This window comes from Dendropsophus ebraccatus, chromosome 3 (genome assembly GCF_027789765.1).
Source record: "Dendropsophus ebraccatus isolate aDenEbr1 chromosome 3, aDenEbr1.pat, whole genome shotgun sequence".
In the NCBI taxonomy this organism is placed as follows: Eukaryota; Metazoa; Chordata; class Amphibia; order Anura; family Hylidae; genus Dendropsophus; species Dendropsophus ebraccatus.
Window position 1 is genome coordinate 61,875,275 of NC_091456.1, and position 24,519 is coordinate 61,899,793.

Below are 24,519 nucleotides of genomic sequence, written 5' to 3' on the forward strand. Positions count from 1 at the left end.
AGCCAGCCCCAGAGGCGTCCATACATGCTGCCCCTGCTGTTTCTGGTCCATTCACGTGTTATTTCCATCATTTTCTGAGGTTTCCAGGTTTTCAGGCAACCTTCACTGTGCAGAGCTTTGGTCCCCTGCAAAAATGCTTGAGTTTCCCATTGACTTCAATGGGGTTCGTTACTCGAAACGAGCACCCGAGCATCGGGAAATATTTGTCTCGAGTATCGAGCACCCGGGGATTTTAGTACTCGCTCATCTCTACCACCCAGCTTTCATTATTGGAGAGGAAAAAAAAGGGTTTGTATTTTTACCTACCATAAATAAATTGGGGTAGATTGATGATAATGCTGCATGTTGCCCATAGCAACTAATCACTGTGCAGCTTTCTTTTTGTATTTTGCTCTTTAGAAATGAGAGCTGTTATTGGTTGCTATGGGAAACAAGGAGAGTTTTGCTTGTAAACATATTTTGCTGTGATGTGGAGGAGTCTAGTAATGGATAGAGGGTGTGTGGATCTCTACATCAATGAATATATAAAGTAACTGAATTGCGGCCATATAACACTACAGGTTACTGGCTGCTGTGTCTTGGAGATGACAGCTTTTCATTACAGACATCTATAGGCGCCATTACTAATGTCATCTTTGTCCTGTACAGATTGGTCTTATAAATGTCAGCTAATTACATGGCCCCTACCATCAGTGTCCCTCCCCGCTGTCCTGTGTGCGGTAAGTACCAGTAATACTTACCAGTAGATGTTCTGGGATAATGTACCGGGGAGCTGTGCTGGCTATCAGGCGTCTGTGACAGGGAAAAAGGGCAGAAAATTGCCCCTCAGAGACCACAAAAGGCCACAGGGCTTGTTTACAGCTCCCCTGACTGTGGCAGTTGGTCGATGACCTCAGCATTCTGTGACTGCACAATCACTTTTCTTTTTACTAAAATAACTTTATTAACAACTAATTGATATTAAATACATACAATGTACTGTGCAACCACACCGGCTAAGAGGTAGTATATCATAAATTATTACAAATTCCACACATAGCATGAAACTACAATAACGGCATCTCTACATTATACATCATACCATGTTATATACTTACCAGGGACAATTTGGCTTTGACAACTAGGGGTGTGATTTATTGTGGGTGTGGGTAACGTGTTGTGTGTAGGGGGTGTGGCTTGTCACCGTAATTTTTTTGAATTTTCCTTATAAATTCTTATTTATTATACAGACCGTACAGTTGGGACAATACAGAGGGAGCAGGTTTGTACAGCATGACAGCTGACAATTATCCTCATTCGCTCTGCTTCACAATGCCGCAGTCAGCTTTCCCAAGGGGCTTCCTAGGGGCCTGGTTTTGTGATCTGTATTATGCTGGGGGCCTGATTCTGGGGTCTGTATTATGCAGGAGGCTTGATACTGGGGTCTTATTATGTGGTCTGTGTTATATACATGGCCCAATACTGGGGTCTTTATTATGCTGGGGGCCTGATAATGGGATCTATAATATATTGTGAGCTTGATTCTGGGGACATAATTGTGGGATCTGAATTATGCTGGTCTAGTGTGCAATAAAATAGTCTTCCCTGCTGTTCTCATGGCATATAAGTATGGCATATTCATGCACCCTGGAAATAGCTTCTCTCTATTCACTTTGTAGCAGTGGCAACCTGTAACTCACCTCCCATCAAAGTGAACAGGAGCTGATCAGTGGCTGATTGCCTCTCCTGTGAATAACTCATTGGTCTATTTTACCAGGAAAACCCCTTAAAAAATTGAGTAAAAAAAAAAAAAAAAAACATGTTTGACATAAACCAGACAGCTTTCGAATGCCATTACTGAATTTTAATCCCAGTCCGGCCTTGATCAGATGACAGGCATACAAGCCGAAAAGCAAGCATAATGGTGCACTAAGGGGCAGATGAATGCAGCACCGGAATCACCAACTATTCAGCTACAGGTACACATTTCCCTTTACACCATGAAGGAGAAGTTGTTCATTTGTCCCTAATCGCATCTTTTGTGCTGAAATAAACATCATTGTTAATCTTTGCGAGTCTTTCGATGTAAACAAATGTTGTTTGCAGGTATCAGTGGAAGTACACTACAATACTACTTATTTTTATAGAAATGTCTATCATTCAAGACAACAAATCATTGTTCATCAATCGCTATACGTTTGTGACTTATCTGTATGTGTAAGAGGACCCTTAAAGGGAACCTGTCACCGGGGACGCAGGCAGAGAGCCCCCCCCCCCCCCCCCCCCCGACCTCCCGGTGAGGCCCCCGGAGTCCCGCTCCTAAAGCCGATCCCGGACAAAGATATCAGTGCCCAAAGCCGTGTGCGCTGCTGAGATGAGTCCAACGCCCCTAGAGAATGAATGGAGCCATCATTCTCTATGGGCATTGGACTCATCTCAGCAGCGTGCGCACGGCTTCGGGCGCTGATATCTTCGTCACGGGACCGGCTCCAGGAACGGGACTCGTTGGAAAGGGTAAGTATAACTCCAGCTTAGTTTTATATAAATCTTTACTGTCATTTAAATTACCTTTTAATTAGTAATAAGCGAGCTTGGTGAACGTTCAGATTCAGACAGGCTAGGGTCCATTTACACAGAAAGATTATCTGACAGATTATCTGCCAAAGATTTGAAGCCAAAGCAAGGAATGGATTTGAAAAGAGGAAAAATCTCAGGCTTTCCTTTATTACCTTATCTCTGTTCCTGGCTTTGGCTTCAAATCTTTGGCAGATAATCTGTCAGATAATCTTTCTGTGTAAATGGACCCTAAGGGCCCTTTTACACGGAAAGATTATCTGACAGATTATCTGCCAAAGATTTGAAGCCAAAACCAGGAATGGATTTGAAAAGAGGAGAAATCTCAGGCTTTCCTTTATTACCTGATCTCTGTTTATAGTCCATTCCTGGCTTTGTCTTCAAATCTTTGGCAGATAATCTGTCAGATAATCTTTCTGTGTAAAAGGGCCCTAATGCTACGTTTACACGAAACGATTATCGGGCGAATTTTGGCGATAACGATCGAATTCAAACGATAATCGTACGTGTAAATGCGGCAAACGATCGAAAAATCGTTCATTTTGATCTTTTAACATGTTCATAAATCGTCGTTCGCAAAAAAATTCGCTGATCGTTCCGTGTAAACAGTCGTCGCGCGATAGTCCGGCCGCGCACCGCCCGGCCCCCCGCTAGTCCGCAGCCCCCTGCGCCGGCTCGATCGCTACCCCCGCCACCACTCGGATCGCCCCCCTGCTCCGATCGCCGCCGCTCCGATCGCCCCCACTGCCGCGGCCAAGAGCATACGTTACCTGCTCCGCACAGCAGGTCTTCCGACATCCCCGGCTCCCCTCTTTAGCGCATTGATTGGCTGAAGAGATGAGTCGGGAATTTCAAACGGCTCCTCTTCAGCCAATCAGTGCTCCTCTTCAGCACTGATTGGCTGAAGGGGAGCCGTTTGAAATTCCCGGCTCCCCTCTTCAGCCAATCAATGCACGGTAGCACTGATTGGCTGAAGAGGGGAGCCGGGAATTTCAAACGGCTCCCCTTCAGCCAATCAGTGCTGAAGAGGAGCACTGATTGGCTGAAGAGGAGCCGTTTGAAATTCGCGGCTCATCTCTTCAGCCAATCAATGCGCCGGGGGGCGATCGGAGCGGCGGCGGGGGGCGATCGGAGCAGTGGCCGGGGGGCGATCGGAGCGGCGGCCGGGGGGGCGATCAGAGCGGCGGGGGGGGAGCGCGATCGGAGCGGCGGGGGTGGCGATCGGGGCGGCGCAGGGGGCTGCGGGGGGGCGGGCTGCGGGCATGTGATCGCAAAACGATTTTGTACCGTCTAAACGCTGATCGGTATAAAAAAAATTTGTTACTTTGAAATCGTTAATCGTGCGATCGGGCCAATTATCGCTCCGTGTAAACTTAGCATTGGTCCAAATGCTTGGAATTTGATGCCTGGCGGCTGCAGAGGTTGGCTGCAGTCCTAGGAAGTCCTGAAAAACATGGATACAGCCATAGGCAGCATCCACATTCTTATTGGCTTGGTAAGCTACGGTCATTTAAGTTTATCTTTGTGCATGTGCTTTTTTTGAGGGTTAAAGTTTAACTGGAGTCATGAAACTGGGCCAAGTATGCCTGTGACTTGACCCAGTCCTATTTATTATCAGAATGATAAACAACGTAAGGACAAGGTGTAACACTAATATATGGGGTAAAGTGGCAATCCAGCAAAAAAAACAAAAACAAAAAACAACGAATATAGTTATTTTCAAATCAATTGGTGCAAGAAACTTAGGCTGGGTTCACACTACGATTCTCCTGTCTGTTTTATTTAGCCATTTTTTTCAATAACATCCTTTTTTTACTGACTTCTAAAATAAAAAAAAAAAAACAGATCAGTTTTTTTTAGCACTCACAAAAACGTAGTCGACCTAATTTTTGTGTCTGTTTAAAAAAAAAAGGGATACGTTTTGATCCTTTTTTTTAAATAATAGAGGTTAATGGGAAAACAGATGAAAAAAGATGCACACAAATGCATCCATTTTTTTCATCTGTTTAAAAAAAAAAAAAAAAACGGATAGGGAAAAATATAGTGTGAACCCAGCCAGAGTTGAAAATGAATTCTATTTAAAATTCTCAAGTCTTCAATTCCTTTTCAACTGCTAAATGTTCTACAGGAAGTGGTGTATTCTTTCCCATCTGAAACAGTGCTCTCTGCTGCCACCTCAGTCTGTGGCAGGCATTGTGCAAAGCAGGAGAGGTTTTCTATGGGGATTTGTTATCCTGTCATGGACAGAGGTGGCAGCAGAGAGCATTGAGTCAGACTGGAAATAATACACCACATCCTGTAGGACATAGAGCAACTAATAAGTACTGGAAGACAAATAGAAGTAATTTATAAATCTATATATCTTTCTGTTGATTTGAAAAATATATATATACTTTTTCCTGAAGTACCCCTTTAAGGAAACCTGTTCTTTCGGGTCACTTTTCATCTGTACATTAGGAATAATACAGCATTTCTAATTCATATGAATCCTTACTAAAAGTTACTGTACCTCCTCATAAAGAGTAATAAGATTGGTTCTAGCTAATTCAGTTTAGTATCAAAATTTACTGCATTGGTCCCCAGTGACTTCAATGGCCCAAATGTAGTCAGATAATGACTACATACTCGGAAAGGACACTAGCTAACTACATTTGGATCACTCAATTGAACAGGACATTTGCCAATCCAAGCACAGATCAGTTTGCAGGTGATTTTGAGATTCTGTCTATATCTTTAGAGGCCCAAACTCTTGGTCGATATGTGTTATAACATGACCAGCTTGATGAAAATTCAATATGCAGTGTTCAATCATTCCAATAAAGCAGATGACTTCCTAGCTGAAGCTTCGGGACACTAAGGGCCCTATTCCACCGGACGATTATCGTTCGCATAATCGCTAAAGATTAACGATCTCAAACGACCGCTATTGCGAAAGACCTGAAAACGTTCACTCATTTCCATGGAACGATAATCGTTCCTTATGATCGTATTTGCGATCGCTTTTTCTTCGCTATTGCGTTCGTATCTTCTGCGAACAACCGAACGACGTCTTATTCAATGCGAACGATTTGCAAACGTTTTGCGAACGAGCAACGATAAAAATAGGTCCAGGTTTTATAAAGCGATCAACGATTTCTCGTTCGGACGTTAATCATTAACTGCATTTCAACCGAACGATTATCGTTTAGATTCGAACGATTTAACGATAATCTGAACGATAATGGTCTGGTGGAATAGGGCCCTAAGACAAAATCTGTTAAAAAAAATAGAGAAAAAAAAAAAGCCCAATATGTGGTGTCTTTATATGTGGCAGAGGGACCTTTGACCCAGGACCCTAGTCCACCTGCTATACCTGTGCCGTATCCAGCTACCCTTATCCCAGCTCAGAGTTGTCATTTGGCTGTGGAATATCTTACTAAGCACCTTTGTTTGGATATTGCGTGTTTCTTGTATGTACTGTTTATTTCTGCTACACTGCTAAACATTTCTCAGAATACAATAACATGTATTGAAGCGCAAAGGTTCACATTTCTGTATAGAAATAGGAGGCTTCGGTAACGCTTTTTCTTCTAGCCAAAAGCAGCTTACAGAAGTTTCAGGTAAAGAGTAGAGAGAGAATCCGAAGTTCAGTCCCCTGTTAACCTGAAAAGGGGTGAACCTAAAAGTCTGGCTTTGGTCAGAGCTTATGTCTGCTAGCGGAGCTCCTGCTAGTCACTCTGAGCTCAACCTTATAGTTATATTTCTAGTTTGGAAAGGTCACGCCAAAGGGGAAGATTTTACCTCTAGTGCCTCGGAATCACTATTACCAGTCCATAATGTGAGGATATCGTCAAGTTTCTACAACTTTCTTCTAGTCCATGGTTGGATATATTTTTGCTCTAAGGCACTCTGGCATTCAATGGTCTGTTCCTAGGCCTCACATCAGTGTGGGTGCTCATTGACATTTATGTTGGTCATCATTCTCCTGCAAGCGTCCCCCTGGGTATCATGTGACAGATTTGCAGAGTTCTTCTGTAAATACGGACGTCTGCACATAACCACAGTAAACTAAGTTGTGAAGATTCCGTAAGCAGAGTCTGATCTGACTGGACTGATTGGCTGATCATTGTCTTTATTACACGGGGTGATATCTGCCAGAATTGGCCTAATTGGGCAGATAATCCCCCCATGTAATAGGGCCCTAAGGGTCCATTTACACAGAAAGATTATCTGACAGATTATCTGCCAAAGATTTGAAGCCAAAGCCAGAAACAGACTCTAAACAGAGATCCGGTTATAAAGGAAAACCTAAGATTTCTCCTCTTTTTCAATCTATTGTCTACTATCTTTGGCTTCAAATCTTTGGCAGATAATCTGTCAGATAATTTTTCTGTGTAAATGGACCAATAGGCAAATGTGTAATATTAATGAATGTGAATTACAAATTGGATAACTTGAATGGTAAGTTAACACATTCAGGTTTACAATTAATAAAAAAAAAAACAGGTATGGATTTCAAAAGAGAAGAAACCTTTCCTTCCCTGGACGTCCTATGGCAACACAAACTACAGTATGGGATTTAGTTTCTTCCCATACTGTAGTTTGTGCTGCCTATGGACGCCAGGAAATAAACATTTCAGGTTAGTAAATTTTAGACTTTTCTGGACGTCTGCGGCAGCTTAAACTACAGTATGTGAAGAAACTAAATCCCATACTGTAGTTTGTGCTGCCTATGAAAATTTCAGGTTAGCGATGTCTGGATTGTGCAGTAGCCTGGTGTGAACTGGGCCTGTTTTTACTTTTGTGTGACACACCTGCTTGCGCTTAGACTCCTAGCAAGTGTAGGAGTTAAACAGATCAATGCTAGACTTGATTTATGCAGCTGAGAAAGTCTTTTGACTGACTGGTTTCTCTACCTGTCTGAAACCTGGAAGAACAGAGCGCTGGTCCGATGGGGATCCGGACCGGGCTCTTGGTCATCATAAAAGAAAGCAAAGCCAGTCTCCCACCACTGGCTATTAGGTTTCATACCCTGGTCCCAGCTCCCCTTGTCTATTCCTGCGATCCCTGTCCTAACTCCCTCTGCTTTCTCGACTTTGTTACCTGACCTCTTGCTTGACTTTTTTACTATACGATTGTTACCTGATTTTGTACTACGCTGCCCATTTGGTTCTGACCTTGCTTGTTTGACTATCCCATATTGTGTTTGTCTGTCTTGTTCTGTTTGCTTGTATTCAGTATAGGGAACGTCTTTGTGGTTGTCCGCGTCTGCCTAGGGCCGATTGTGGCAAGTAGGTAGGGACAGTAAAGTTCATATTTTATGACCTGTCCTCCATTTATTTTCTGTTTGTGGCTTCGGCTTCAATAAGTGCAATTAAAACCCTGACTGTGTGAATGCACTCTAAAAGGCCTAATACCTATAAACCTCTGAATCTAGCAGTTACATGCCAAACTACCTTTACCTAGAAAGTTTTACAAACTTGTGTTTGTAGGCTTATTTACAATACAGTCAAATGTTGTGCTGTAGATTATTGACACAACAGGGTTCATCACAGTGTAAAGCTCTTTCAATATTAAACTGTGTTAATCATTGATAAGACAAAAAACTGTATAAAAAACACATCCAACATCCTTGAGGACACAGCCAGTGAGGAAAAGTATCCTTGTGGTTTTCTCTCCATCCATAGACTATGTGGTTTGTTCAGCAGCTCCTGTTAGTATTTTTGTTTTTCCTGTTTTTTAGCAAGTACCTAAAAATAAAATGGAAGGCAAGAAGTCTTCCTCCTGGACCGTCTCCATTTCCAATAATTGGCAATCTTTGGACCTTGTGCTTCAATATACATCCAGAAACACTTAATAAGGTACTGCTATGATTATAAGACCATGCTCATACAATGTATAACAACGGCCATTATTTGACCCGGCCGTTGTTGTTGGTGTCAAACAATGGCCGCTGTTTTTAATGTTCATCTGGCCAATACTGTATTATCGACTGGATAATCATTATTTTAAAAACATTAAAATCCGGCCACTGTATGGGTGTGCCTGGAAATCAGTTAACCATTGATTTCCAGGCACGCTACGGCCAACATGACAGCCACAAAGTCTGTTGTCAATCCACTTCCGTTGTTCAATACACTGTGTGAACAACGGCTACCGTTTTGCATTGATTTCAATGCCGATCATTACTTTCTGACAAGAATGGCCCTTGTTTTATTTGCTAACAATGGCCGTTCGTGTCATAAAAAATACGTAGTGTGAATCTATATACTATAAAGCCTTGCTCACTTTATAGCAGACTTTTTGTTTTTTATTATGTCAATTTGTTCTCACAGTTGGCTAAGCTTTATGGAAATATCTATACCGTTTGGCTTGGAGAGACACCTCTCATAGTGCTACATGGATACAAGGCTGTGAAGAATGCAATTGTTTCTCACTCGGAAGAGATGTCTGGTCGCCCAGTTTCTGACTTTATGAAAGACGTTTCAAATGGGAAAGGTGGGTTCCTTTGTCACATGGTGAAGCAATGACTGTCGAACTGCACTAGTTAAAATGATATCTTAACCAATATAGTTACACTTTTAGGGCTGGTCAAATGTATTATTTTTGCAAATACATTAATTTCGCAAATTTGCCTCCTTGTCCTCGTATATTGATCTTTCCCTTCCATTGTTGTCTAGGTTACCGACCACCAAACTGCTCTAACAGCAGAGGTCAGACTAATATACATATACATGTATACATATATATTATCTGTATCTACTATAGCTTTATATACCAACCATACCACTGCTTTTAGAGCAGGGAGGTGATCAGAGAGGGGGCACAATCTAAGGATAGTTGGGGGAAAGATCAGAAGCAACATGAGAAAACATGACTTTACTGAATAGTGAGTACTGAGTAGTAGATGCTTGGAACAAACTTCCAGCAGATATGGTATGTAAAGGCCCTATTCCACCAACAGATCTGACGACAGATTATCTGCAAAAGATTTGAAGCCAAACCCAGGAACAGACTATAAACAGAGATCAGGTCATAAGGTAAAGACTGGATTTCTCCTCTTTTCAAATCCACTCCTGGGTTTGGCTTCAAATCTTTGGCAGATAATCTGTCGTCAGATCTGTTGGTGGAAAAGGGCCTAAGTCTACAATACCTGAATGTAAACCTGCCTGGGATAAACATATATCTATCCTAAGATAATAAGAAAAGAAACAATATAAGGGCAGACTAGATGGTCCAGGTGATCTTTTTCTGCCGACAGTCTTATATGTTTCTATCAGTAATATATTAACCTAGGCAACCAGCTGTCAACAATGAGAGGTAAAGAGCATAATATCAGGAGAAGGAGGCCAATTAGCTAAATGAATGTATTGGCAAAAAGATTTAACTTGACAAGTGTAACTATTATGTTAGTTGAGTGAGGAATGACTCTTTAAGACTGACTTTTTAAAAAGATACAAGTGATGCCCTATTTTATATAAAATATAACTATGCTTAAAATAATAAAAAGTTTTATCTAAAGTAATGTGTAGGAGAAAATTTATTGCTAAAGGGGCAGAGCGTTTTTTTATTAACTTAAAAAGCCATACCAAGATTTTGAACTAATGATTATTTTTATTTTCCACCCATTTTAAGGAATTGTGGTTTCAAATGGACATAGCTGGAAACAGCAGAGACGTTTTGGCTTGATGACCTTAAGAAACCTTGGATTAGGAAAATGTGGCATGGAGTCAAGAATACAAAAAGAAGCTCAGGGGCTTGTAGAAGTCTTAGCAGCCCAGAACGGTAGTTTTTTATGTTATATTTCATTGTTATGCTCAAGATGCGGCTGAAATTATCACTTTATGGTACCAAGTGCAAAGAAAAGCAGATACATGTATATCATACATTTAGAAAGCCCCTTAAAGGAGAAGTCAAGTGAAAATTTTTATTTAAGTATTGTATTGCCCCCCAAAAGTTATACAAATCACCAATATACACTTATTACGGGACATGCACAAGTGCTTTTTCCCTGTAGTTACTACTGAATCAAGGCTTAACTTCCTGGATAACATGGTGATATCATGACCGACTCCCAGGTGGAGAGTCTTGGGCGATAGCGCTGGTAAATTCAAGTACCCATTTTTTAATATGTTTTTCTGCCATTACTGCTACGGGCCCCTGTTGGGAGCATCCCGCTTGTGGTATATCAGCTGCTTGTGGTCTATCAGATGCCCCTTTGACCTTCCAAAGCTACACTGGACCAAGGGATCGTATGATCCTATGAACCCATGTACCCCCTGCAGACCAGCTAGGGGTGAAATGCATAAAGCCCAAGGGGCAAATAAGTGAGCAACTATACAACTTTTCCTTTTTATCCCTCTCCTAAGGTAATACATAAGGCGCCTGTGCCAGCTGTCTATCTTTTTTCTCTCTCCTTCTACATCCCAGGAGAAATAGGCAGGAGAATGAGGAGTGGCAAGTGTTATTTCAAGAGAATTACATAATTATTTTTACTGGTAGGCAAGGCGTACTTTGGGAAAAAGGCAACAATTTTTGTGATAGAGTGGCCTTTATTCCTGAAGTATGCTGAGCGCAGGCTTGTTAAATTCCCTCCTTAGTCTTAGGGGCATGCCTCCTTAGGAATAGACAGCTTCATGTCTCTTTTCTATCCTGCCAATAAAAGAAAATATATACCCGTATTCCCATAATTCCCATTATTTTCTCATATAAAAGGATCCAGTGCCTATGCTAGGGCCTATGAGTTATTCGGGCTAAAGTGATGTCTGTAAAAGTGCATGGGTCCTCCCTCTATTTTGGTTCCTCCTGTGCAGACAGTGACACTTTAAGGATTCCCAAAGGTTTCCGAAATTGCATGATTTCTATTTTGGTTCCTCCTGTGTGTCCATACATCAAGTTAGGGCCACATCTTAAAATAGGCACATTAATGGAAAAAATGAAATTCACATTTGTTTTACTTGCTTTACATTCGTTTTGTCCAAACACTGTGCGGTCAAAATACTCAATACAAATCTAAATAAATTTCTTAAACTGTCACTATAACTTTTAAAATCTAAATCAACAGTAGATGTGATATAAAGCAAGTTTGCAATACACATTCATTATTTTATTTTTTTAGTGGTCATGGAAAAAACAACACTTCCTGTGTTCTGACCTTTTTTTTTTTTTTTTTTTTAGTCTAAAAACAGGAAGTCCAGTATTTCCCAGGTCATATGAGCACTCCCAGAGAAGGCAGTCATGTGACTGATGGACTCATAGAGCCGTGACTCTCTGTACTGGCTGGAATTCCTGTGTTAAGTCTTTTTTATTCAACCAGCACAAGTCTAAAAATCTGCCTTCAGGAGACTTGACCTGGATAGAAATAAGTATAACTTTGTTTTACAGCATGATAACAATGAAAACAACAAAAAATAATGAATGTATATTGCAAACTTGCTTTATATCTACTGTTAATTTAGATTTTAAACGTTATAATAACATGGACACTTTAAGGGTTCCCAAAGGTTTCCAAAATTGCATCATTTGTAAGGGTTTTCTATCGTTCTGGCTGCTTATGGGGCCTAACAGATTTCCAAGCAAAATTGGTGCTCCTTCTGTTTCGGATCCTGCGCTTAAAAGTGCTAAGCTTCCATATAAAGTACACTGTAAACATGCTTTACATGAAAATTCTGAGCACTGTGAAGGTTCAATTTTTGTAGTACAAGTACAAAATTACAGTTTATGCACTCACAAAGCCAACAAACTGGATGTGTTCATGAGACAAAATCCTGTTAAACAAGATGTTCTCTGTGCCAGCAGCATGACACAGAGCCATGTGGAGGTATGTGTGTAACATTTCATATTGCAAAACATTTATCATTAATAGTAATAATAATAATAATAATTTTTATTTATATAGCGCCAACAGATTCCGCAGCACTTTACAATTTTAGTAGTATTAAATGAAGAAATCTTAATGTAAAACATCTAAAGGGGAACACATACAAGAGTAATTTGAAAAGGATTAAAAAATATCTCATGGTTAACAAGTCTTGTGGGAAACTCATTTGAATGATTGACAGCCATCGCACAAACTGTTCTAGGTACGGCACCTGGTAAAGACAGAGCATATCAATAGTTTAGGGTTGGGGGCTGTTTGCATGCAGTTTTCTTTTTGATGGCTTCAGATTAGGCTAACCAAGTAAATTACAGACAGTAATAAATCATCTGAATTTTTACTTTTTTTTAATAAGGACATTTAAGCTTAACCCTTAGAGGACTGGGCCAATTTGAATTTTTGCATTTTCGTTTTTTCTCCATGTGCTTAAAAGGCCATAACACTTGCATTTTTTTCACCTAGAAACCCATATGAGCCCTTATTTTTGCACCACTAATTGTACTTTGCAATGACATGCTGAATTTTTTCATAAAGTATACTGTGAAACCAGAATAAAATTCAATGTGTGGTGAAATTGGAAAAAAAAACGCATTTCTTTTATTTAGAGGGTAATTTTTTTACGCCATTCGCCCTGGGGTAAAACTGAAATGTTATATATGTTCCTCCAGTCATTACGATTACAAAGATATATAACATGTATAACTTTTATTTTATCTGATGGAAAAATTCAAACCCTTGTTAACAAATATATGTTCCTTAAAATCGCTCCATTCCCATGCTTATAACGCTTTTATCCTTTGGTCTATGGAGCTGTGTGAGGTGTCATTTTTTGCGCCATGATCTGTTCTTTCTATCGGTACCTTGATTGTGCATATGCGACTTTTTGATCGCTTTTTATTAAAATTTTTCTGGATTTGATGCGACCAAAAATGCGCAATTTTGCCCTTTGGGATTTTTTGCGCTTATGCCGTTTTCCGTACGAGATCGGGAATGTGATTAATTAATAGTTAGGGCACGCGGTGATACCAAACATGTTTATTTATTTAAAAAGGGATTCACACTTATTAGGGGAGGGGGCTTTTTACTAATAATAACACTTTTTTTTTTTTACTTTTACACTTACACTAGAAGCCCCCCTGGGGGACTTCTAGTATAAGTACACTGATCTCTCATTGCGATCTATGCTGCATAGATATATAGCATAGATCGATGAGCTAGGCACTCGATGCCGAGCCGTGATCAGCGTCATTATGGCACAGACCCCAGCCGGGACAAGACACGGGGATCGCTCCTCCGGGACAACGAGACACCAGGGAACGGCTGCATCAGGTAATCGGATGCAGCTGTAATCTTTGACAGCTGCATCGAATTATCTAATTAGCGGGCACGCGATCGGACCGTGCCCGCTAATAGCCGCGGTCCCGGGCTACATGCGGCACCCGGGACCATGGCGGTTCAAAGCGCGGCCCCGCTCTGAACACCTGTGGGCGGCCCTGGACGTACGGTTACGTCCAGGGTCGTCTAAGGGTTAAAGTGACACTATCACCCCCTTTTTGCATTTTGACCTCTACATAGGTGTTAAAAGTACATTTTGCAGTTTTCATACCTTATTTTATATCATACGTCATGGTGCTTGTTCTAGTATAAAGCGATCTTTTATCATCTGTGAATCGTGCCTCCTGGGCAGGGCTTCTCGACCGTAGGGCCACTTAGCCCCACCCACAGCGGTGCCATAGACCACGCCCCTCTGTGACGTAATCGTCGTCTAGGCCTCGCCCTCTCAACGGCTATTGGAACAGGCAGTCCTAGAGATCTAGGCCTCACCCCCTCTAGGTCAGCCCATACCAATGGAAGCTGAGGGGCCTATGCACCAATGATGTCAAAGAGGGGCGGGTCTACGGTGGCGATGTGGGCATGGCTAAGTGGCGATGGGACTGTGAATCCCCGCCCAGGTGGCACACTATGCAGATGATGAGACTGCAAAATTTACTGGTCAGACTTCTCATTCTCAAAGTGAGTGCCTACAACTCTGGACCTCCGTTGATTTCACACTGATCAAATTGTCATGTCAATAGTAAAATGTAAGGTTAATGAATGATGTTGTAAATCTAAATGGATTTCTTTCACATATAGGTAAACCCACTGATGTGTCAAATTTCATTATACATTCTGTTGCAAATGTCATTGCGTCTGTTGTTTTTGGACATCGTTTCTCCATTGATGATCCAACTTTCCAAAAATTGGTGGCAGTAAATCAACATCTCATTGATAGCTTGGGCTCTAAGTGGGGAAGAGTAAGTAAATTTTCTTATATAGAATTACTTGGGAAAGGCTGAGCGGTTGATCCTGAGTGGTTGGTTAACATGTGGCAGGACACATGGCAGGATTAAAGAATAATAATTGGACAACCATTATTGAGACTGCACTAGCACCACTGTGCTAGTTATAGGTTTTTAACTGCTTACACCTTGTTGCCACTAGCTACAGATTGTAAACTTCTGGTGACAGAGTCATTTTAAGTGCTTTTTCAGGATTTTATTGTTGATGGCCTATCCTTAGAATAGACTATTAATAAATTATTTTAAAGCGACTCTGTACCCACAATCTGCCCTCCCCATACTGCTTGAACCGTCAGATAGCTGCTTTTAATTCGTTTGGCAGGTGATGCAGTTATTGTCCTAAAAACAACTTTTAAACTTGCAGGCCTGTGTCAATTTGGTGTGGCCTAGAGTGTCTGTGCATTAGGCTTGCACTGCCTCTCCGTCCCTCCTCCCCATCCTTTTCATCAATAGGAATGCTCCAGGCAGGTTTTCTGCTATTCATCACCTGTCTGAACACTGCACATGGGCTTAATCGTTAAGGCACCTACGCAGGGTTCAGACAAGTGAGGAATAGGAGAAGTTCTGCCCAAGGGCGTTCCTAATGGTAAAGAGGGCGGGGAGGAGAGACAGAGAGGCGGTGCAAGCCTAGGGCATAGACACTTTAGGCCACGCCAATTTGACTCAGGGCTGCAACTTTAAAAGTTGTTTTTTAGGACAATAACTGCATCACCTGCCGAACGGACCCTAGGACAGATATTAGATTAAACGCAGTTATCTGAAGATACAAGCGGTTTGGGGAGGCCGATTGTGGGTACAGAGTCGCTTTAAGGGTCTCTAGATTAAAAGGGTTATCCAGCATTATCCAGCCACTTTCTTTTAGCACCACTCTTGTCCCAAGTTTAGATGTGGTTTGCAATTAAGCTCCTTTTAGTTGAATGGAACAATGGAATGGAGTTGTAAAACCACACCCAAACTGGAGACAAGAGTTGGGCTGTCTCTGGAAGAAAGTGTCCATGTTTTTATAATGCTGGATAACCCCTTTTGATCTAGAGACCCTCTGATCTCTCATATTAATAGACAATTTTAAGGCCAAGCCATCAATGTTAAAATCCTAAAAAACCACTTAAAAGGAATCTGTTCCCAGCCGTTCGTCTCTGTCACTACAGTGCTCTCGGCATGATGTTGATACATCATGCTGGGCAGGGAAACACTCCATTACCCCTCCCTTCCGAGACGGCTGATGGAAACAAGTCCTTGGCAGGCTAGATACGCAACTTTGTAGCTTCTTTGTAATGCTAAGAGGGTTAATCTGAGACCAAGCTGCAGGTAAACTCACTGTGATCAACTGTTCTGGCATTGCAAAGTTGCAGATAGGGACTTGTTTACATGAGCCGTCTTAGAAGGGCGGGGGGAGACAGAGAGAAAAGCCCACACACCAATTTTTGTGCCTCTGGCAGAAAGCTGCCACGAGAACTCGGATAAGGAGAAAGAATGAATGAATGAATGAATGAATGGAAGGAAGAAAGGAATTGTTAGTCTCACTATGGGTAGCAACATCATAAGTAATGTTTGAGTGGAATACCCCTTTAAAGTCCATGTTATTTTGGTAAAATATAGAATACAGATTACAAATACAGGAACTAGTGTTTTTTTTTTATCAGGTGCCAAAAGACTTTTTCCAGTTTCTCTGGATTTTTTTTATTGTGGCCTTTGGATCCTGACCTGTACTTTTTGCAAACTCTTGCTGCAAGTTTTGCTGCTGTCTCTGTATATGATAGATAGATAGACACAAATACACAATAGGCATAAAAACTTTTACACATGGGAAAGATACAATAAAGTCCCATAAAAAAGGAGAAAATTTGGTTGCTTTCTGTTCTTTATGGTGTTGTAAGGGATCCCAGGACCTGGATGGAAAGAGAGGGAAAGACAGGCAGTATTAGCCCTAGTAGTAGGCCCCCTCATTTGTCCCTGCCTACTTGCTGTCCCGACCCTAGGTGGTTGGCAACAACTTTGGGACATTCCCTTAACTAGGCAAGTAAAACACAGAACAAGACAAGACAGACAAAAACAATAAGGAATGGTCAGGCACATACAGGTCATACCAGAAATAGCAAAAAATGGTGCAAAAGCATGAGAATCCCTCTAGTGACAATCCCAGGATTGGTGATGGAGAAGGAGTTCAGGAATAACAATCAAGAAATTACTCCATACTCAGGAATGTTATTTGATGCAAGCAGTGCAGTTTATTGTGACAGCAATCTAACAATAAGTGTGTGATTTTTCAGTCCAACATTGATGTTCTTTAGACACCGCTTTCCAGAGAAACAGGAGAGAGAATTAGGAAGCACCTGGTGGATGTCCTGAGCTGCACTCCATGCCTTGCTCTGTGGTTGCAAAAGCAATTATGTCCAAACGTTTTCTTGAGAATGAAAAATTACCGTATAAATAGTGTCCTCTCTAGGCAAAACTTTGTCCATAGTCTTAGCATTGTATCATAGCATGTATCTCCATAGATGTTTATAAATGTAGGTAATATCATTGGTTCTGTTTAACAGCTTTACAATGCATTTCCCTGGCTGATGAAGCATTTACCTGGTCCTCATCAGACAGCGTTTAAAAATCGCGAATATATGTATGATTTTGTGAGGAATGAGATCAGAATTCACCAACAAAATGAATCACCAAAGGAGCCTGACGATGTTATATACCACTATTTGGCACAGATTGCAAAGGTATAGTAAAGTTGCAATAACAGAGTGTACAGAGTGACGTGCGCAAAACTGCTATACTATAGAAATAGTTTTCTTGACAGTAATGCCGATCGCTATATCTATCCACAAAGTACAGAGCCTTTATTCAGTACCTAATCGAAGCTTTTTTGGCAGTGACAGACTCCAGTCTTCTTTGTACAAAGCAACCTTGATTTGAAGATTTCAAGCCATTCTTCTCTGCAGATCCTCTTTACCTCTGTCAGGTTGGGTGGGGATCGTCTGTGGACAGCCATTTTCAGGTCTCTCCACTGATGTTCAATTAGGTTCAGAGCTGACAGACTTGCCCCTGAGCCACTCCTGTGTTCTCTTGGCTGTGTGCTTAGGGTCATTGTCTAGTTTGAAGGTGCAACTATGGCCCAACCTGAGGTCCACAGCCCCCTGGATCAGGTTTTCTTTAGGAATATCTGTCCAGCTTTCCCTCAACTCAACCAGTCTTTGCTGCTGTAAAATACCCCCATATCATGAAGCTGCCACCATCATGCTTTATTGCAGGGATGGATTACCTTCAGGGCCTTTCTCCCATTTGCACTCATGATCTTTGGAGATCATCCAAAGTGACCATTGGGTTTTTGGACACCTTCTCCCCCAATGACTTAGTTTGGTGGTGTGGCCAGCCCTAGAAAGAGTACTGAATGTTCCAAACTTCTTTATTTGAAAGGGTTACCGTCATTTATATTAATATTTGACATGTCCTCAGATATAAACACACAAAACAATGTGTTTGCTTCTGTATTTCAGCCATGGTGGTGTTCGCCTCCATAGTTGTATTAGTTTTACTTGGCAATTTTTTTGTTTTTCTGTATTGTATATCAACATCTATAGTATAAGGTTTGTCCCATAGAGGTCACCGTGGTGGGATGGTATACACTAGATAATCAAATATTATGCTATAGCAGTATTGCAATTTGAAAGTGAAGCATTCTGCCACACACCACACCATACATCCCACCACAACCAGCTGTGCCTCAGGGCTGCACTGGGTATCAGATCTGTACCACCACACAATCCTGCCTCTGAGCTCTACAGGAAGTTCTTTCCCCCTCATGGCTTGGTCTTTGCACTGATGTGATTTGCTGTGATCTAGACAGGGTGCATCTTTCCAAATTACGTCTATTCACCTTAATTTACCTCACGTGACTCCAATTATGATGTAGAAACCTCAGTCGGAGGAGAGATAAAGTTCACATGTAATAGCAAACACCTGAATACTTTTAATAAAATATCTAACATTCCGTTCTTCCATTCTCATTATAGGATAACTGATGGATAGGAAAAAGCTTTTTTTTATTTTAGCAAAAGGCTGCAACATACTGTACAAAATATGAAAAAGTGAAATGGTCTGAAGGCTTTCTCATTGCATTGTATATTTCATTTATATGTATGCAATATGTATCAAAATTCATATTCACAATTAATGTTTATTTGCAGACAAACGGCGATCCCACCTCCACATATGATATGGCAAATCTGATTCAAGTAGTGGTCGATTTCTTTACTGCAGGGACAGAAAGTACAGCCACCACATTACAGTGGGCGATTTTGCTCATGTTGGCTTATCCTGATACACAGGGTTTGTAAATACTGAAGTACATCTCATTCTGTAGAAGATAATATAAATACTAATTAAAAAAAACTATAATTTAATAATAATAAAGTTATTATATGAATCTTTAAAGAGAAGCTTTAGGCAAACTATATGTATAAATTGGAAATAACTATTGTCTAAAGTCAGTTACTGGAGGGTTGTGATAATAACTACTATTATAATATCTAACTGAGGTCACTTATCACTTCTGTCACCTAGGCTCCCTCTCCCCATCCCAAGTAGACGGATACTGAATGGCTGCAGTTTTTTTTTTTTTTTAACTAAACTGATGTACTGTAGACATTTTACATCAGCATATAATGGCATTGACATATGACCCTATCAATCGCTAAAATTAATGGGGAGAAGCACTCAGCTTAGCACTATTTCTCTCCAAAGACAATAGCGTCCAAAGACCGTCTAGCCTGGCATGAAGGGGGCTGGCTGAAATGGTGGGGCAATACCACATTAAAATCAATGGGTGAGGGCTTAATCACACCTGCATGTGGCAGCCAATGTATGAACTTGAAATATGACCTGGGAATATAAGCAAAGACAGAATCTCTTACCAGAAGGCAAAATTGCCCATCTGTTAAAACCTATTTTGGAGTGGGAGGTGTGAGTCCTTTTCGGAAACTCTCGTAAACGTTCATAAAGTATTTCCTGGTCCTGTTACCTGTGAAATGTACTAATAAATGTTTCTAACAGTAAATTAAATAATCCTGTCCAAGAGACCATCTCTCTAAGTACACTTTTGACCTCTGTGAAAACCTGCGGTAAATTAGCCTAACATTCTGTATTTCTAACCACAGAGAAGATTCATAAAGAGCTAAAAATGGTTCTTCAAGACTCTTCAGCCATCACATATGAAGACAGAAAGAGGCTTCCTTACACCAATGCTGTGATTCATGAGATTCAACGTTTTGGGAACATTGCATCTGTCGGAACCTTAAGGCGTAACATAAAGGACATTACGCTTGATGGCTATTCTATAAAAAAGGCAAGTGTTGACTTTCAGAGGCTCAATAATAGCATTGAGAGCACAAGAGTCTCCTTCATGATACACAGCTATTTATTATTCTCTTCAGGTGCAGGACCAGAGCTTGGCTGTTTGCCAGTAGTTCATACTGTATGCATAGGTTTCCTCTCCCTTACTTCTCTGGCCAATCCCAGCACAACACATACTCCTCATTGCTATACTATGACATAGTGCTGGTAAAAAAAAGGCACTGGCACTGTGCTGGGGGATGACTTATTCAGTAAAATACTATAGATGGTATTTGGAGGAGAGGTTGCTGTTTATGCACTGCATTTGCAGGGTGCTATGTAAGCGGATATAAAAGGAACTCTAGTTACTCAGCAAGGAAGGGGTTACAATAAGCACTATACTGTTGCTGAGAAGCTAAAGGAAGAGGGACTGGATCTTGCACTCCACCACTGTGAACTTACAACAGTAGGGACATTGGAATTTACACAGCTGTCCAGAACTTTCTTTGTGGTCAGAGATAGAAGGGAAGCCTTGATTTACCTTTCAGGCACAGTTTAGATCATCAACAGACAGACAGCCTCAGTTGATGGTACACTGCCTAGGGTCTCTCATGCTCTCTTTTTCTATTATTATTATTTTCATCATCATTTTTTTTTTAAAGCACCCTTAATTCCAGAGTGCTACAGTATACAAGCGATAAGGGTGACAAACAGGAAAATTAAAAGATTAAAAACTCATTACATGAATGTGAATGCCAGACTGGTACATGGGGGAAGAGGGCCCTGCCCACGAGGGCTTCGCTCTCCTGCACATACCTATACCAAGACCCTCCACCAATGGTTTTGTTTTGATGTAGCTGTTACTAGAGACAGATTTTTTATAACAATAAACAGTGAATAGCAGATTGCAGAAAAGTGAGACACCTTGGGAGGAATTTATCAAGATCAGTGTAGCCGTATGCCAGTGTTACATAAATTCCCCATCCTCACACCCTGTGTCGTTTCCACAAAACTTTGCACCCTTTTCCATATCTTTAATAAATTGCCCCTTTGTGGCCATGACTTCAAGGCTGTTCTTCTGGAGTAGAGAGTCATTTTTGGTAAAGTCATTTGTAAGTGATCTGCAAATACACTCAGACAAAAAAAAAAAAAATTTGTGTCCCTGGCATCACTACTAAGGGTGACCGACTGTTGTATGGGATGGCTTCCCAGATCATCACACTAGCTGTTGGAACAGCAAAGACAGAAATGGCCAGAGCAGAGGAAGGGGTAGTATATTACAAGACTTTTAGTTCGGTTATGGCTCATAATAAGGTGTTCTTCCATGACTAGCTGATTCATGTATGCACTAATTGTTCTACTTTACATTGTGCTCATACAGTATTGTCATATAGGCAAAATCGTTGGAAAGAATATGTGAATACACTCTGTCACATAATCACGTTTACTCATGTACTTTTGTTTCAAATAAGGACACTTCCTCAAAGGAAGTTGATAACAAGTAGGAACTAACCTCTCCCCAAGCGCATGGGTGAGTGACGGGATCAGTCTCAGGACCCCAGCCAGAAGTAATTTTCCCCCGAGTTGTAATGACGTCACTACTTGGGGGGCAGAATTTCTATCCTGGCTGATAGACTGGCCGCTCAGCAAAGCAGTGACTGGAATGGCGTCCTGCCCCAGTCACTGACTGGCTGGGTTGTGACGTGTGCCAGAGATCCCGGAGCCCATGGGGAATTCTGAGGCCAGTCCCGCTGCAGACCTTGAACACAGGGAAAGGTAAGTTCCTACTAGTTATGAAATTCCCCCCTGCCCCTGCAACATTTTAAAAATGGCTGGACCTCTCCTTTAATTCAATACAAGATAACAGACAAAAACTTAGTATATCACAAGCCCAATAAGTTACTTACGCCTGGATTATTATAGGTGAATTCAGATATATGTGTGACAGTTATTTCTGGTTATTTTTGCATTTTTTAGGACACAAATATTTTACCCAATCTGGACTCTGTGCTACATGATCCTCAGTACTGGGAAACACCTTATAAATTCAACCCTAAACATTTCTTAGACAAGGATGGAAATTTTAAATCAAATGTGGCTTTTTTACCATTTTCTGCAGGTGAGTTTAGTGTTTAGTACTTTACAATGCTATATAAGGTGAATACCTTACATAACTAACAGATACATTTGAATTGACTTTAGACATAGTTTTGTAACTGGTTAAAGGGGTATTTCCCCCCCCAAGAGCTTAAAAAAATGCTCCTAGCCATCTCCAGTCTTTCTAGCTGCTGCCATTCCATAATTACAAGTTTTTATAAAAGGTGATCTATACCCAACATGGCGCTGGCCAAAAAACTACACCACCCATCATGCAATGCTTATGCCTGATTGGTCTATGATGAAGAGCTGATATCCACAAGATATAGCAGAGTTGAGGTAGTGAGGTTGCAGAGGTGAGGTATATAGGTAGCAGACTTGAAGTAGGGAAGTCTGACTTGAGTCAAGATATTGAAGTAGCAGAGTTGACATAGTGACGTAGCAGAGTTGAGGTAGAGACATTGCAGGGTTAAGGTAGTGACATAGCAGAGTAGAGGTAGTGAAATAGTAGAGTTGAGGTAGAGAAATACCAGAGTTGGAACGAAATAGTAGAGTTGAGGTAGTAAAATAGCAGAATTGAGTTAGTGAGGTAGAAGCGTTGAGGCAGGGGGTTATTCAGGCGTGGGAGAGCATGGGAGACGCAGGTGAGCACCGGGGCACAGTGCGGGGTGGGGCCGCGGGTGAGCGCCGGGGGGCGGGGGGTTAAGCGCTGTGACTAGTCCATTCCAATACATTTACATGTCTCCCCTTAAACCATGTATGTGTTGCTTTAGTACTATGCTTTGAGTGATCGTCCTGTAGGGAGGTGAACCTCTATCCCAGTCTCAAATCACTGTGTTCAGTTCACTCATCAGGAGCTGAATAAAGGCCTGATGGCACACTCCCACATATATGGAAGGATAAACTGTGATACTGCAGGGGAATGCCTTGCAGTCGATCACCCGGCTGCAGAATTATCAATAATACCAAAAGACCAGGTGATAACCTACTGATAAAGCCCCAAATGGTTTACAACAAGGAAAAGAAATGGTGATGGTTCCAGCCAGTGGCATAGCTACTATAGAGACAGGATAGGCAGCTACTATGGGGCCAGTGCAGTAGAGGGGCCCAGGGATGCAAAGAGAAGGTAAAAGCTGTCCTGTGTGCTTCTGCTTAACCCCTTATGTACTGCATTGTGTAAGTGACCCAATGTTTACTTACATGCTGCAACAAAAAAAAAAAAGGTTAATAAGCAGAAGACAAAGAGATCTCCGCTTCACTTCTCTGATAAGGGGTTATCAGTGCACCAGCCGTAACACAGATATCTTCTTGTCTTCTGAACTTTGTGTCACTTACACACTGCAGTACATAAGGGGTTAAGTAGAAGGTAGTCTGCTCCTGCACCTATGTACTTAACCAAAATGGCTCCTAATGGGCCCTTATAGTTAAAAACAGTGGACTGACAGAGCAAGCAGCCTTTGGATCTCTGCTCTGCCAGTCACTCGTGTAGCTGCAGGCAGGATTCCGCCTCTGGCCACAAGAGATTTTATTTTTTGGCCAAATCACAGAGTGTATATGTATGTAATTTCCACAATAGAGCACACTCCCAGTTCCAGTGTTGGAGTGCCAAGCAACGGAGATTAGATAAATGTCTCCAACTAAATAAGTCCAAGAATTTTGCGGCACATCCGTGTGGTGAAAAAGGTTGTAGTCTATATATATATTTATACATATATGTGTGTGTGTGTGTGTGTGTGTGTGCAGAGCTTTGTGTCGTGCGTAGGGGAGCCCCTACAGTTTTTTGCTATGGGGCCTCGTGAATCCTAGTACGCACCTGGTTCCAGCACTCCACAAAAAGAAAAATTTAAATATAAATACTTAATTTCATCAAGGGATAAAAACTCTGACCAATGTGTTTCGCATGCATGTGCTGGGAGCATTAACCAGCATGTATGCAGAAGATGCATTGAAAAACCGTGACTAAAGCCTAACCCACCATTTCTTTTTAAATACAGTATCGAGTGAACTCTCAACATATTTAAATAATTCCATTTTTCCAGGGCACAGAGTATGTCTGGGAGAGCAATTGGCACGTTCTGAATTGACCATTTTCTTCATTACTCTACTGAGGGCATTCAGGTTTCTGCTGCCGGAAGGAGTGACAGAAGTCAATACAAAGTATGTACCAAAACTGACATTACAGCCTCACCCCTATAAAGTCTGTATAATTCAAAAATGACATCTCTTCTGTCCTTTATATACACAAAAGAAATACAGATGCCAATATAAGGAAAGAAGACTATAGTTACTAATGAATGATTACTGAACTTGTTCAGCAAATAATATTAAAGTACAGTTCTACATCCA

At 41.3% G+C, this 24,519-nt stretch overlaps 2 protein-coding genes across 3 annotated transcripts in view; one reads left to right on the forward strand and one right to left on the reverse strand.

Annotated features, from left to right (window-relative positions):
* The window catches only part of LOC138785689 (D(4) dopamine receptor-like), a 25,607-nt gene extending 24,719 nt beyond the window's left edge, over positions 1–888 (reverse strand). The window contains exon 1 of the mRNA XM_069961880.1: positions 741–888. The gene's annotated coding sequence lies outside the window, so the exon portion shown is untranslated. The remainder of the gene's footprint in view (positions 1–740) is intronic.
* On the forward strand, positions 471–24,519 carry LOC138785688 (cytochrome P450 2J4-like). 2 transcript variants are annotated; one of them, XM_069961879.1, is made up of 10 exons: positions 471–496; positions 8,276–8,393; positions 8,868–9,030; positions 10,168–10,317; positions 14,543–14,703; positions 17,289–17,465; positions 18,933–19,074; positions 19,902–20,089; positions 22,054–22,195; positions 24,213–24,519. In XM_069961879.1, the coding sequence occupies exons 1-10, from the start codon at positions 486–488 to the stop codon at positions 24,389–24,391; spliced, it is 1,431 nt and encodes a 476-aa protein (XP_069817980.1). In that variant the 5' UTR covers positions 471–485; the 3' UTR covers positions 24,392–24,519. The 2 variants fall into 2 exon arrangements, with proteins under 2 accessions (XP_069817980.1, XP_069817979.1); XM_069961878.1 differs by lacking the exon at positions 471–496 and having other exon boundaries at positions 8,169–8,393.

What these genes read in the sequence shown, in the direction of transcription:
- LOC138785688 (XM_069961878.1), top strand. Translation starts at nt 8,223, where the DNA reads ATGTGGTTTGTTCAGCAGCTCCTGTTAGTATTTTTGTTTTTCCTGTTT. An exon ending in AGTCTTAGCAGCCCAGAACG is followed by an intron (nt 10,318 to 14,542) that starts GTAGTTTTTTAT and finishes TTTCACATATAG; the next exon opens with GTAAACCCACTGATGTGTCA. An exon ending in TTTTTTACCATTTTCTGCAG is followed by an intron (nt 22,196 to 24,212) that starts GTGAGTTTAGTG and finishes CCATTTTTCCAG; the next exon opens with GGCACAGAGTATGTCTGGGA.